The 14,006-nt window shown below is 48.3% G+C and overlaps 1 protein-coding gene across 1 annotated transcript in view; it reads left to right on the top strand.

The window, feature by feature from the left end:
• Positions 1-14,006, top strand: part of PSME3IP1 (proteasome activator subunit 3 interacting protein 1) — a 208,577-nt gene that overhangs the window by 108,865 nt on the left and 85,706 nt on the right. Inside the window, exon 4 of the mRNA XM_086947739.1 lies at positions 11,924-12,045. Coding sequence (XP_086803865.1) covers positions 11,924-12,045 — 122 coding nt within the window. The remainder of the gene's footprint in view (positions 1-11,923; positions 12,046-14,006) is intronic.

Below are 14,006 nucleotides of genomic sequence, written 5' to 3' on the forward strand. Positions count from 1 at the left end.
AATGCGACGCGACATGGCAGGCAGGGGAGGGGGCGGAGCGCGGGTGTGGGAGGAGTGCGGGAACAGACGGCGAGGGGAGGAGAGTAGGAGGAGGAGAGTAGGGGAGCTGTGGGGAGGGGGGAGGAGAAATGCGACGCGACATGGCAGCTCCCCAACCCGTTATCAGCCATTAGCTGCCCTTTCCTTTGCTTCACAAACCAAACATGGCCGGAGGCTGATAAAATGCTGAGCAAACATGACCGCAGGCCTGGACAGCAGATACCAAACTCACGTAGGACCACTGCCGTCACCGCCCCCGCCAAGATCGATGAGTGGGGGGGGCTATTAGTTGAGCTACTTAATGCCCACGTATTCATCACTCGAGGGACAGGCCTATTTTTTTGGGCGACAGTTTACCTGTTCCATCAGCGGGCACCTTTAGCTTGATGATTGTCCTTTTATTATAGATTATAAATTGAATTACCTCATAGCCAATTAAATGAAATAATAGATCCTTATACTACCCAGTTGTGCAAATTTTATCGACCTAGGACAGATGAAAGGCTGAGTCATGGATTCAAACCTATACCCTGCAGATTGTACATAGGTTTATACTGGAGCCGCATAAGCCACCTCAGGGGAAGGCACTGGTGTATAAGTTATCACAGTTGTGGGGAGGGGGGAGGAGAAATGCGACGCGACATGGCAGGCAGGGGAGGGGCGGAGCGGGGGTGTGGGAGGAGTGCGGGAACAGACGGCGAGGGGAGGAGAGTAGGAGGAGGAGAGTAGGGGAGCTGTGGGGAGGGGGGAGGAGAAATGCGACGCGACATGGCAGGCAGGGGAGGGGGCGGAGCGGGGGTGTGGGAGGAGTGCGGGAACAGACGGCGAGGGGAGGAGAGTAGGAGGAGGAGAGTAGGGGAGGCACGGCCTAGCGGCCGTGCAATCAAGAAGTGAGGGGGCGGGAGAGTAGGCAAGGCAGGCGGCTGGGGGCATGTGCACGCGCTTTTATGCTCAATGCGCATGTGCATTGAGCTTAAAAGTCACGGGCACTGCAAGGAATCGCCACGATTCCTTGCAAGTTGGATAAAGAGTGGATAAGCCCCCATAGTCTCGCTTGCTCGATGCGCATGCGCATCGACAGGCGAGACCTAATAAATGGTAACATAACGACACCACTGCGTTTCGGAAGAGGCACGCAACAGGGCTGCCTATTGTCTCCACAACTATTCACTCTGACCCTCGAAAACTCGGTATGCAAAATACAACAGCAACACACAGACTCGGCACATCGGTTCTGACTACTACCTATCAGCATATCACTGTATGTGTATGATAAGGTACTATATGTCCGAAACCCCACAAAGCATTTGCTCCAATAATTAGAGAATACATTTGATTCGAACACTACGCGGGAATAAGTATAAATTGGTCAAAATCCGTTATCTTGCCATAAACTCCACACACACAATTCCCATTTGACTTTCCACTGTACTTGAGCGATGACTCCATTAAATATCTGGGAATTTGGGTCCATAGAGATCTGGATTTTGCCATACTACAGAATTAATGGAGAGCGATTTCTCAATTGGAGAAACAATTTGCCAATGGATTATACTCTTACTGGCAGAATTACGCTTCAAAAATGATTGTCCTCCCGATGTTCCTGTACCTTTTGTTAATATTCCAATCACGCCGCCTCTTCATTTGTTTATTACAATAAGATCTCATATGATGATCTTAAAAGGGAGGGCAAACAACCCAGGATTAAATGGGCGGCATTAGCCCTTTCATATGCACATGGTGGATTTGGGGCCCCAGATCTATATCTGTATTACCTCTCTACCCAAGCACACTTTGCATACTACTGGTACCATCCCATGAATATGTTCCACATTTGGCAGTCGAATCGGATGATGCACACCGCCTTCCGCTCATGGCCATTTTAACACAAAAAAGGATGGTTATCCCTCGCTCATAGATTAACCCTGTAAAATGCACAAAGTCGGCATGGCAAACTCTTTACCTAGGCCAAAAGGTCACTGCTTTTTACAGTAAAAAAAAATCAAAGCCATTTCAAACTATTAGACAATGCGATAATGCTGTATTTCAAAAGCAGATGTAACTACAAAGAGCACATTTTGATAATACACTTTTATTAGCAGACAATAGCAATCTTAAGAGACATTGCATAGCTTCATACATACTGTGACACCAATTCTATCATAGTGTCTTTCTCTCTCTCTGTCAGACTCTCTCTCTCTTTGTCTCTCTCAATGAGTCTGTCTCTCTCAGCCTGTCTCTCTCTCTCTCTGAATCAGTCTCTCATTGTCAGTCAGTCTCTCTCTCTCTCTGTAAGTCAGTCAGTCTCTGTCAGTCAGTCTCTCAGTCGGTCAATCTCTTTCTGTCAGTCTCAGTCAGTCAGTCTCTCTCCCTGTCAGTCTCTCTCTCTCTCCCTGTCAGTCTCTCTCTCTCTGTCAGTCTCTCTCTCTCCCTGTCAGTCTCTCTCTCTCCCTGTCAGTCTCTCTCTCTCCCTGTCAGTCTCTCTCTCTACCTGTCAGTCTCTCTCACTACCTGTCAGTCTCTCTCTCTACCTGTCAATCGATCTCTCTCTACTTGTCAGTCTCTCTCTCTGTCAGCCTCGCGCTCTCTCTTTCTCTCTCTCAGCCTTTCTCCCTCTGTCAACCTCCCTCTTTCTCTGTCAGTCTCTCTCTCTGTCAGTCTCTCTCTCTCTTAGTCAGTCTCTATATTTCTCTCTGTCAGTCACTCTCTCTGTCAGTCACTCTCTCTTTCTGTCAGTGTCTCTCTGTCCGTCTCGTCAGTTTCTCTCTCTATCAGTCTCTCTCTGTCAATCAGTCTCTCTCTGTCTCTCACAGTCCATCTCTCTCTCTGTCAGTCAGTCTCTCTTTCTCTGTCAGTCTGTTCCTCAGTCAGTCTGTCCCTCAGTCTGTCTCTCTGTCAGTCTGTCTCTCTGTCAGTCTGTCTCTCTGTCAGTCTGTCTCTCTGTCAGTCTGTCTCTCTGTCAGTCTGTCTCTCTGTCAGTCTGTCTCTCTGTCAGTCTGTCTCTCTGTCAGTCTCTCTCTGTCCGTCCCTCTCTGTCAATTATTCTCTCCCTCCCTTAGTCAGTCAGTCTCTCTCTTAGTCAGTCACTCTCTCTCTGTCTCGCTCTCTCTGTCAGTCAGTCTCTCTCTCTGTCCGTCCCTCTCTTGTCAATCCTTCTCTCTCTCTCTGTCAGTCTCTCTCTGTCAATCAGTCTCTCTCTCTCTGTCAGTCAGTCTCTTTCTCAGTCAGTCTATCTCTCTCTCTCTGTGTCAGTCTGTCTCTTTCTCAGTCAGTCTATCTCTCTGTCTCTCTGTCAGTCTGTCTCTCTGTCAGTCTGTCTCTCTGTCAGTCTGTCTCTCTGTCAGTCTGTCTCTCTGTCAGTCTGTCTCTCTGTCAGTCTGTCTCTCTGTCAGTCTGTCTCTCTGTCAGTCTGTCTCTCTCTCTGTCAGTCTGTCTCTCTCTCTCTCTGTCTGTCAGTCTCTCTCTCTCTCTGTCTGTCAGTCTCTCTCTCTCTCTGTCTGTCAGTCTCTCTCTGTCTCAGTCTCTCTCTCTCTCTCTGTCTGTCAGTCTCTCTCTCTCTGTCAGTCAGTCTCTCTCTCTCTGTCAGTCAGTCTCTCTCTCCCTCAGTCAGTCTCTCTCTGTCTCTCTCTGTCAGTCTCTGTCAGTCAGTCTCTCTTTGTCAGTCTCTCTCTGTATGTCTCTCTCCGTCACTCTCTCTCTGTCAGTGTTCTGTCAGTTTCTCTCTCTCTGTCAGTCTCTCTTAGTCAGTCACTGTCTCTCTGTCTCTCTCTGTCAGTCTCTCTTAGTCAGTCAGTCTGTCATTCTCCTTCTGTCCGTCCCTCTCTGTCAATCATTCTCTCCCTCCCTTAGTCAGTCAGTCTCTCTCTTAGTCAGTCACTCTCTCTCTGTCTCGCTCTTTCTGTCAGTCAGTCTCTGTCAGTCTCTCTCTCTGTCCGTCCCTCTCTTGTCAATCCTTATCTCTCTCTCTGTCAGTCTCTCTCTCTCTTAGTCAGTCTCTATATTTCTCTCTGTCAGTCACTCTCTCTGTCAGTCACTCTCTCTTTCTGTCAGTGTCTCTCTGTCCGTCTCGTCAGTTTCTCTCTCTATCAGTCTCTCTCTGTCAATCAGTCTCTCTCTGTCTCTCACAGTCCATCTCTCTCTCTGTCAGTCAGTCTCTCTCTCTCTGTCAGTCAGTCTCTCTCTCTCTCTCTCTGTCTCTCACAGTCCATCTCTCTCTGTCTGTCAGTCAGTCTCTTTCTCAGTCAGTCTATCTCTCTCTCTCTCTGTGTCAGTCTGTCTCTTTCTCAGTCAGTCTATCTCTCTGTCTCTCTGTCAGTCTGTCTCTCTGTCAGTCTGTCTCTCTGTCAGTCTGTCTCTCTGTCAGTCTGTCTCTCTCTCTCTGTCTGTCAGTCTCTCTCTCTCTGTCTGTCAGTCTCTCTCTCTCTGTCTGTCAGTCTCTCTCTCTCTGTCTGTCAGTCTCTCTCTCTCTGTCAGTCAGTCTCTCTCTCTCTCTCTGTCTCTCACAGTCCATCTCTCTCTGTCTGTCAGTCAGTCTCTTTCTCAGTCAGTCTATCTCTCTCTCTGCGTCAGTCTGTCTCTTTCTCAGTCAGTCTATCTCTCTCTCTCTGTCAGTCTGTCTCTCTGTCAGTCTGTCTCTCTGTCAGTCTGTCTCTCTGTCAGTCTGTCTCTCTGTCAGTCTGTCTCTCAGTCTCTCTCTCTCTCTCTCTGTCAGTCAGTCTCTCTCTCTCTCTGTCTCTCTCTCTGTTAGTCAGTCTCTCTCTCTCTCTGTCTCTCTCTCTGTTAGTCAGTCAGTCTCTCTGTCAGTCAGTCAGTCAGTGTCTCTCTCTCGGTCTCTCACAGTCCATCTCTCTCTGTCTCTGTCAGTCTCTCTCTGTCTCTCTGTCTCTCTCTCTGTCAGTCAGTCAGTCTCTCTGTCAGTCAGTCAGTCTCTCTGTCAGTCAGTCAGTCTCTCTGTCAGTCAGTCTCTCTCTCTGTAAGTCAGTCAGTCTCTGTCAGTCAGTCTCTCAGTCGGTCAATCTCTGTCTGTCAGTCAGTCTCTTTCTCAGTCAGTCTATCTCTCTCTCTGTGTCAGTCTGTCTCTTTCTCAGTCAGTCTATCTCTCTCTCTCTCTGTCAGTCAGTCTCTCTCCCTGTCAGTCTCTCTCTCTCTCCCTGTCAGTCTCTCTCTCTCTGTCAGTCTCTCTCTCTCCCTGTCAGTCTCTCTCTCTCCCTGTCAGTCTCTCTCTCTCCCTGTCAGTCTCTCTCTCTACCTGTCAGTCTCTCTCTCTACCTGTCAATCGCTCTCTCTCTACTTGTCAGTCTCTCTCTCTGTCAGCCTCGCGCTCTCTCTTTCTCTCTCTCAGCCTTTCTCCCTCTGTCAACCTCCCTCTTTCTCTGTCAGTCTCTCTCTGTCAGTCTCTCTCTCTCTTAGTCAGTCTCTATATTTCTCTCCGTCAGTCACTCTCTCTTTCTGTCAGTGTCTCTCTGTCCGTCTCGTCAGTTTCTCTCTCTATCAGTCTCTCTCTGTCAATCAGTCTCTCTCTGTCTCTCACAGTCCATCTCTCTCTCTGTCAGTCAGTCTCTCTTTCTCTGTCAGTCTGTTCCTCAGTCAGTCTGTCCCTCAGTCTGTCTCTCTGTCAGTCTGTCTCTCTGTCAGTCTGTCTCTCTGTCAGTCTCTCTCTGTCCGTCCCTCTCTGTCAATTATTCTCTCCCTCCCTTAGTCAGTCTGTCTCTCTCTTAGTCAGTCACTCTCTCTCTGTCTCGCTCTCTCTGTCAGTCAGTCTCTCTCTCTGTCCGTCCCTCTCTTGTCAATCCTTCTCTCTCTCTCTGTCAGTCTCTCTCTGTCAATCAGTCTCTCTCTCTCTGTCAGTCAGTCTCTCTCTCTCTGTCAGTCAGTCTCTCTCTCTCTCTGTCTCTCACAGTCCATCTCTCTCTGTCTGTCAGTCAGTCTCTTTCTCAGTCAGTCTATCTCTCTCTCTCTCTGTCAGTCTGTCTCTTTCTCAGTCAGTCTATCTCTCTCTCTCTCTCTGTCAGTCTGTCTCTCTGTCAGTCTGTCTCTCTCTGCCTGTCAGTCTCTCTCTCTCTCTGTCTGTCAGTCTCTCTCTCTCTCTCTGTCTGTCAGTCTCTCTCTCTCTCTCTGTCTGTCAGTCTCTCTCTGTCTGTCTGTCTGTCTGTCAGTCTCTCTCTCTCTGTCAGTCAGTCTCTCTCTCCCTCAGTCTGTCTCTCTCTGTCAGTCTCTGTCAGTCAGTCTCTCTTTGTCAGTCTCTCTCTGTATGTCTCTCTCCGTCACTCTCTCTCTGTCAGTGTTCTGTCAGTTTCTCTCTCTCTGTCAGTCTCTCTTAGTCAGTCACTGTCTCTCTGTCTCTCTCTGTCAGTCTCTCTTAGTCAGTCAGTCTGTCATTCTCTCTCTGTCCGTCCCTCTCTGTCAATAATTCTCTCCCTCCCTTAGTCAGTCAGTCTCTCTCTTAGTCAGTCACTCTCTCTCTGTCTCGCTCTCTCTGTCAGTCAGTCTCTGTCAGTCTCTCTCTCTGTCCGTCCCTCTCTTGTCAATCCTTATCTCTCTCTCTGTCAGTCTCTCTCTGTCAATCAGTCTCTCTCTCTCTGTCAGTCAGTCTCTCTCTCTCTCTCTCTCTGTCTCTCACAGTCCATCTCTCTCTGTCTGTCAGTCAGTCTCTTTCTCAGTCAGTCTATCTCTCTCTCTGTGTCAGTCTGTCTCTTTCTCAGTCAGTCTATCTCTCTGTCTCTCTGTCAGTCTGTCTCTCTGTCAGTCTGTCTCTCTGTCAGTCTGTCTCTCTGTCAGTCTGTCTCTCTGTCAGTCTGTCTCTCTGTCAGTCTGTCTCTCTCTCTCTGTCTGTCAGTCTCTCTCTCTCTGTCTGTCAGTCTCTCTCTGTCTGTCAGTCTCTCTCTCTCTGTCTGTCAGTCTCTCTCTCTCTCTCTCTGTCAGTCAGTCTCTCTCTCTGTCTCTCTCTCTGTTAGTCAGTCTCTCTGTCAGTCAGTCAGTCAGTGTCTCTCTCTCGGTCTCTCACAGTCCATCTCTCTCTGTCTCTGTCAGTCTCTCTCTCTCTCTCTGTCTCTCTCTCTGTCAGTCAGTCAGTCTCTCTGTCAGTTAGTCAGTCTCTCTGTCAGTCAGTCTCTCTCTCTCTGTCCGTCTCTCTCTCTCTGTCCGTCTCTCTCTCTCTCGGTCAGTCTCTCTCTCTCTCGGTCAGTCTCTCTCTCGGTCAGTCTCTCTCTCTCTGTCAGTCAGTCTCTCTGTTAGTCTCTCTCTCTATCTCTGTCAGTCTCTCTCTCAGGCAGTCTCTTTGTCAGGCAGTCTCTCAGTCAGTCTCCTAGTCCGTCTCTCTCTCTCTACTCCCTCCACTGTCTTTCTCTCTCTCACTCTCTCTCCTATGTCTTCCTCTCTCCCTCTCCACTGTCTTCCTCTTGCCACTCTCTCTCTCTCTCTCCACTGTCTTTCTCTCTTAACTCTCTCTCCACTCTCTCTCTCCCTCCACTCTCTCTCACTCCACTCTCTCTCACCCCACTCTCTCCCCTGTCTCTCTCTTAACTCTCTCTCGCTCTCCCCTCTCTCTCTCTCTCTCTCTCTCTCTCTCTCTCTCTCTCTCTCTCTCTCTCAGGCAGTCTCTGTCAGTCTCCTAGTCAGTCTCTCTCTCTACTCTCTCCACTGTCTTTCTCTCTCTCACTCTCTCTCCACTGTCTTCCTCTCCCCACTCTCTCTCCACTGTCTTCCTCTCCCCACTCTCGCTCTCTCCACTCACTCTCTCTCCATTGTCTTTCTCTCTTAACTCTCTCTCCGCTCTCTCTACTGTCTTTTTCTCTTAACTCGCGCTCCACTCTCTCCCCTGTCTTTCTCTTCCCTCTCTCTCTCTCTCTCCACTCTCACTCTCTCTCTCCAATCTCTCTGTCTCTCCACTCTCTCTCTCCATTCTCTCTCCCCATTCTCTCTCCCCACTCTCTCCTGTCTTTCGCTCCCCCTCTCTCTCTCTCTTCTAGAGGGCCATGGGTACCTTACCTGCAAGGTCCGCGGTCCGCCAAGGAACGCCTGCCGGGCCGTACTATGAGTACCACTGAGTCTGCTAAGCTGCTCAAATATGATGCAAATTGCTCCGGGTGCAGAGCAGAGCAAGCTGAATTTATTAGTCTAGCCTGGTCATGCCGCCAAGCTAACCATGTTTGGATTGAGAAAACGAATGTCCTAACAACAATGGTGTCGGAGTTGATCCCGCGTACCCCACAACTGTGTCTTCTAGGTCATCGACCGTTTGTGGCAGTAGCATTGTTACTTCCAAAGCAAACGGCAGCTATGAACTGGGGACAAAGATGCACACCCAAGTGTAAGCACTGGATTAAATACATGGTATATTGGAAAGAGAAGCTGGAAATCTTTGCTGAGGAGTTAGCTTCACCATCACAATCCGACAGTTGGGGCCTGCTTACAGCCTATTTGTTGTCCTGTTTGTCATCACCTGGTTGTTATATTTGTCTTACTGCACTGATATTAACAGGATAGTGGAATGTAGGGGATATATACTGAATGATTATATGCCCATGCTGTACTGTCTTGTATATTTGATATGCACACATATACTACTTCTGGCTGCCTCTCTGAACTGTCCTTTACATGTTTGAAAATTGATAAATAAAAGTATATAAAAAAAGATTTATGCTGGCTTCCTTCCTCTTTTAAAATGTTCTTTGACTACCATTCCTGCATTTTTCAGATATCTGTTTTGATTTGATTTTTTCGTCATCTGATTATTGAAGACTCCCTTCAGGGTCTCTGAAAGCTTTCCCTCCCCTCAGAAATTATTCAGTTCCAAAAGGGTTCAATTAAGTCCTCATCAGATTAATACTTAACCCTCAAAGGAATGTAGGATTATGACCCAACTGAAATTCGCTTTAGTAATAGCCATTACATTGGCCCAAAGGGTGAGTTGGATTCAAGCTCTGTGCACCCACAGACCTTGCTTAGGTTTCACCCCAATGGCAGGTCCTCAAGAACTCTCTGCATAGTTGCAGTAGTGGTTTTAGATGCATCTGAGCATTTCATTGCTATCGGCCTGCTATGAGCCAACATCTCCACCGGAAGTTATTTTGCATACTTTTGCAGTCAAGGGCCTTAAATCATTGATCCTATCACATTTTTGTAAACTATGGGTCTATCAGCACTGGTTTAGACTTCTCTGATTATTCCACGGCTAGATAGAATCCAGTGTTACTGAATGTCATTAAAAAGTCAACAGATGTATCGTGAGCAGATTTTAAGCCAAAATGTAATCATAAAGGCATAACATTAATCCTTTGTAAACACACTTTCGTTTGAGAAATTATTTTGAAACAAACACAGATAAAGTCTTGTTCAGATATCCTGCAGATAGTTGGAGATATTGTTTTCATACATTCAAAGGAAAAGTTGATAACTGAGAACTAGATTTACATCGGTGGAACCTTTTGCTGCATTTAACTGAAATTCTCCTACACTTTTCTGCTCTGGTAGTTTCATATGAAAAATATACATTCATTGCTGCTGATTTGCTGCTGCTTTTCTGGTTGAGACGGGCATGTACTAATGTGGGGTAAAAAGGAAGATCTCATTGCTGCCCCTGCTGATCACATTGTGTGTGTGTGTGTGTGTGGAGGGTGTGGGTGCATGCTGCAGCCTGGGTAGCATCTGCTCTGTTTCAATTATTCAATTCTGGGTATCATTCCTCTTTATCGGCTGATGGAGATGGCACTCCTAGCAGAACCCCGACCTAGGGGCAGCATTGGGGTGGCAAGTCCAGGGACTGCTGGATTCGGACAGACTGGGGCATAGATGGAGTTCTGCTACCTGAGAAGGCCCCAGCAAGCCTCTTGTCCCCGGTTTCAGCTGTTGTTTTCTAGGTGGAGGAGCTCCCCTGGACCTATTGTTGCAGGTGGTAGGAGAGTCAAGGGGGAAGGTGGGTCTGCCGAAGGCAAAGGCATCTGGACAGTGTTGCAGTTGTCAGTATTGGCGCTGGGACCATCGCAAGTTGGTGCCCGAGTAGATGAGTGAGAGGGAACTACTTGTGTCAAGGGATGGTTCAGCTTATGGGATAAATCCAGTATGACCCCTGCCAATGAGCTTATCCTGTCTGCAAGGGGGGCAGTTGCGGATGTTACTAAAGATTTTACTTGGTCCCAGACTGCTTTTCACGTTAATCTAGAGCCATCCCTTTTTGCTTCAGAACTTTTGGTCGGCGCCAGCTCTACGTGGGAAGGACACAAGTTTACAGGTTTCAGGGGGCTGGTGAAGAGGCGAGTGCAGAATCCCAACTTTTTGGAAATTCAAGTAGTGACTCCTGCTTTAGTTTTCCTCCTCTTCCTTGCGGAAGGTACAGAGGGGCTAGTGGGTAAAGGCAAATCAAGAGCACTCAAAGAGAACTCTCTACCTAAGGTCGTTGGCGAAACATAGCTTAAATCCTCTACAGGAATAACACTATGTGCATGGCTTGTAGAAGGGACATCAAGGGCATCGGTTGATAAAGGCTGAGTAATGGATAGGGGTTGCTCCAGGCAGAGCTTAACAAAAGTAGTGCTTTTCCCCATGTCGAGCAACAGGCACCTCTAAGCCTGCTCAGTTTTCTTGTTGACGATGCCAACTACCCGTACCAAAAAGGAGTCTAAAGGTGTACCAGCTGGAGGATTGTTCAGAATACTATCCTTTGCTGGTGCCAGTTTACGCTTGCCCATGGTCATAATTGAAATAGGGCCAGGGAATCCTGGGATTTTGAGCACTCCTGCAGCGACTATCCCCAGAATGTCACAACCCCCTGGAGAGTGTCGGGCACTCAGGTCTCCCTAGTGGGAAAAAAAGCCAACTGAAACAGAGAAGCAGGAAGGGTCTTGTCCCCAAAAAGAATGTCAGGTCATACCAATAGTGACAAGGCTAACAGGTCAGGCAAGGTACAGCAGAACCAACAGGAATAACCAGAAGCATAACAGTAATTGTCCATGTACCTCCTCCCCCTGGTCCTGTGGAGCCGCCGCCTCCACCCACACAAGGCAAGGCCGTAGCGGATTGCAGAAGATGGTGTCCTCAAAGCTGACGATCTAATGTTGGCCCGCTCGCTTATTGGAAATGGCTGGACTCGGCCCAGGCTGGGTGCTCAGTTGTCCGCCCAGAGCTTAATTGTCAGCCAATATCCCTGTTAGGCTAGGAGGGCCCTCTCCTACAGCTGGAAAGAGTACCACAGCTGAGGAGACTGCCATGGTAGGCCCAGAGGTACAGTACCGCAGCCAAACTCAACAGCACCACCTGCAGCCACTGCTGCCATCGCCCTGCCTTTCACCCCACTGTTTCCACTAGCGGGCAAGGTACCGTGGTGGCCGTTGGGAGCAGCAACAATGCTGCAACAGTGCTGCAGTCAGTGTTGAAGGCTGTCGTGGTATGGAGACCAACTTTGCACCAGGTCAGGGTTGTGGGGGGCTGTAAGAAAGCAGCAACACGCTCTGAAATAGGTAGCTCCAGAGCTCTGTTGGCTCCGTCAGCTTTGTTGGCTCCGTCAGCTCAGCTCAATTCAGTCCCAACAAGCAGTGACCGGCGGCAGCAGCCTTTCCCTCATGGCTCCCTCTCCGCGTGTGGCATGTGGACGGGCTCAAGCATTACTTTACCTCTTTTGTGAGCTCGGCTGTGTCATGCTCCCTTTGTTGTGTATGTATTTTTATTATGGTTTTTCTATTTTCTTGAGTCTATTTTTCTCACTTCTGTCTCTAGCCATTCACGTCTTTTTTTTTTCTTCTTTTTATTGCATCTTGAATAAGTGCAGGAATAAATGTTTATCACTATAAAACTGCAGGATGTGTGAAATGTCATACTTTGTTTACCATAATTGTGTAAAGTTATAAAAATATTTGCATTGTAAATTTTTTGTTCTTCAATTTTTGTTTAGAAAATATGGTAAGAGGCTTGGATGAAGAAGAGACCAATTTCCTGGATGAGATTTCCAGAAAACAAGAACTAATCGAAAAACATAGAAGGGACGAAGATATGAAGGAGTTAAATGAATACAGAATATCCTTTGTATTGAAATGTCAAAGTAGTGTACGTTAGATATGTGACTCACTATTGGCCCATTTGTCTTAATTTCATCTTTAAAAAAAAAACAAGCATTTGCAATGCAATAGGTCTCGCAGCATTAAAGTTTGAGACATTGGCATTGTGTATGACAATGCGTTGCATAAAGTTTTTAGCAAACTTTGAATTGATGAGCAGTGAGAGTGTGTGCAAGAGTATGCTATTGCTCACAGCCGTTATTATTCACACAGCTCTGATGATGCACCTCACGCACTGGGCTGACGCACTTATTATTCACACAGCTCTGATGATGCACCTCAGGCACAGGCTCACAGCTGTTATTATTCACACAGCTCTGATGATGCACCTCACGCACGGGGCTGACGCAGTTCTTATTCACACAGCTCTGATGATGCACCTCAGCCTCGGGCTCACAGCTGTTATTATTCACACAGCTCTGATGATGCACCACAGCACAGGGCTGACACAGTTATTATTCACACCGCTCTAATGATGCACCTAACGCACGGGCTCACAGCTGTTATTATTCACACAGCTCTGACACTGGGCTGACGCAGTTATTATTCACACAGCTCTGATGATGCACCTCAGGCACGGGCTCACAGCTGTTAATATTCATACAGCTCTGATGATGTACCTCACGCACGGGACTGACGCAGTTATTATTCACACAGCTCTGATGATGCACCTCACGGCGCACTGTCCCTTTGTACAGAGTTGAAATACACCTCTCCTGCTCTACTAACAAAGGGCCCCAAATGACTCGTACGTCACCGCTTTCGGCATCTTATCGAGTTTATCAATCATGGATATATCGGCCCGCCACTCCACATATGCATGTTACGAACAGTCACTCCACACTGATCTCCGTCGCAGTCTGCGAGGGGCAGCAGTGCACACTGTTTCAGTAAGTGCGAACTGGAAGGTTGCTGTTTGAAAGTGCGTGCACTGAATGTATTGTTTGGTACATGTCTGCGTTCTGTCGAATCAGCCGTAAAGTGTGACGTTGTGCGGGGGAGGGGGGGCTGAGCGCAGCTGTGCTACTATTGAGGCTTGCATAAAGAAGATGGGGCCACTGGGAAATACTGGGGGGAGGAGGGGGCTGTGTGAGTTTGTTGCACAGGTTAGGGATGCTGCTGTAAACACGTGTACAATATTGCCCTGTGGTGTTGCTTTTTTGCAGTAATAAAGAAAGACACTTTAGAATAACTTGGCTGTTGAAAACTTGAGACATGGCTGCTGGGTTTATTTTTTCACTCTTGTGCCATGCTCGTTTTTTCGTGTTTCATGAAGTAGGGAGGCATGGTGAGGCTGTCATCCGGCGAGCATACTGATGGGTGGCAGGGTCACAGGTGACAGGGTGGTAGTCTGGGGAGTCTGTCAGTGATAGGGAGGTGTGAAGGTGGGGTTTGTCGGTGTGCAGTGACAGGGTCTAGTGGCTCAGTGTGTGGAGAGTGCGAGGGGGAAGTGTGTTGCCTGGGCTGTTAGTGCTGGTTGGGTGAGGGATACTATGGCAATGGTGTAGAAGTGTGGCCAGTCAGTGCATCAGAGTCTGTCAGTGCTACTCTGTGTGTAGGATGTAGTCAGGGGGCGCCAGCGTGCAGGTTGCGGTGCCTGAGTGGAAGGGGGAAAGGTACTTCCGTGTAGGTCGAGGTTATCGTTGAGAGTTGTGTAGGAGTGTCTGTGTGAAGGGTGGCATGGTTTTAAAGACAGCGTGGGTGTCGGTGTGCGGGTTTGATGGCATCGGATTGTAACTGCAGACCGTGACAGCACTGTGGGTGCTCGTGTGTTTCCTCTGGACATTTGAAAAATAAAGGGAGAGCTCCCTCAGAGCTCCTCGTGACCCAGTGTGTGAGGTGAGCTCCGTGAACGGCGGAGAGCTCCCTGCCTCTGAGGTAAGCTTCCCTGGAGCTGGGATCTTGTCTCTGGGAGCCGCA

The sequence above is a fragment of the Lissotriton vulgaris genome, chromosome 12 (assembly GCF_964263255.1).
Source record: "Lissotriton vulgaris chromosome 12, aLisVul1.2, whole genome shotgun sequence".
Classification (NCBI taxonomy): Eukaryota; Metazoa; Chordata; class Amphibia; order Caudata; family Salamandridae; genus Lissotriton; species Lissotriton vulgaris.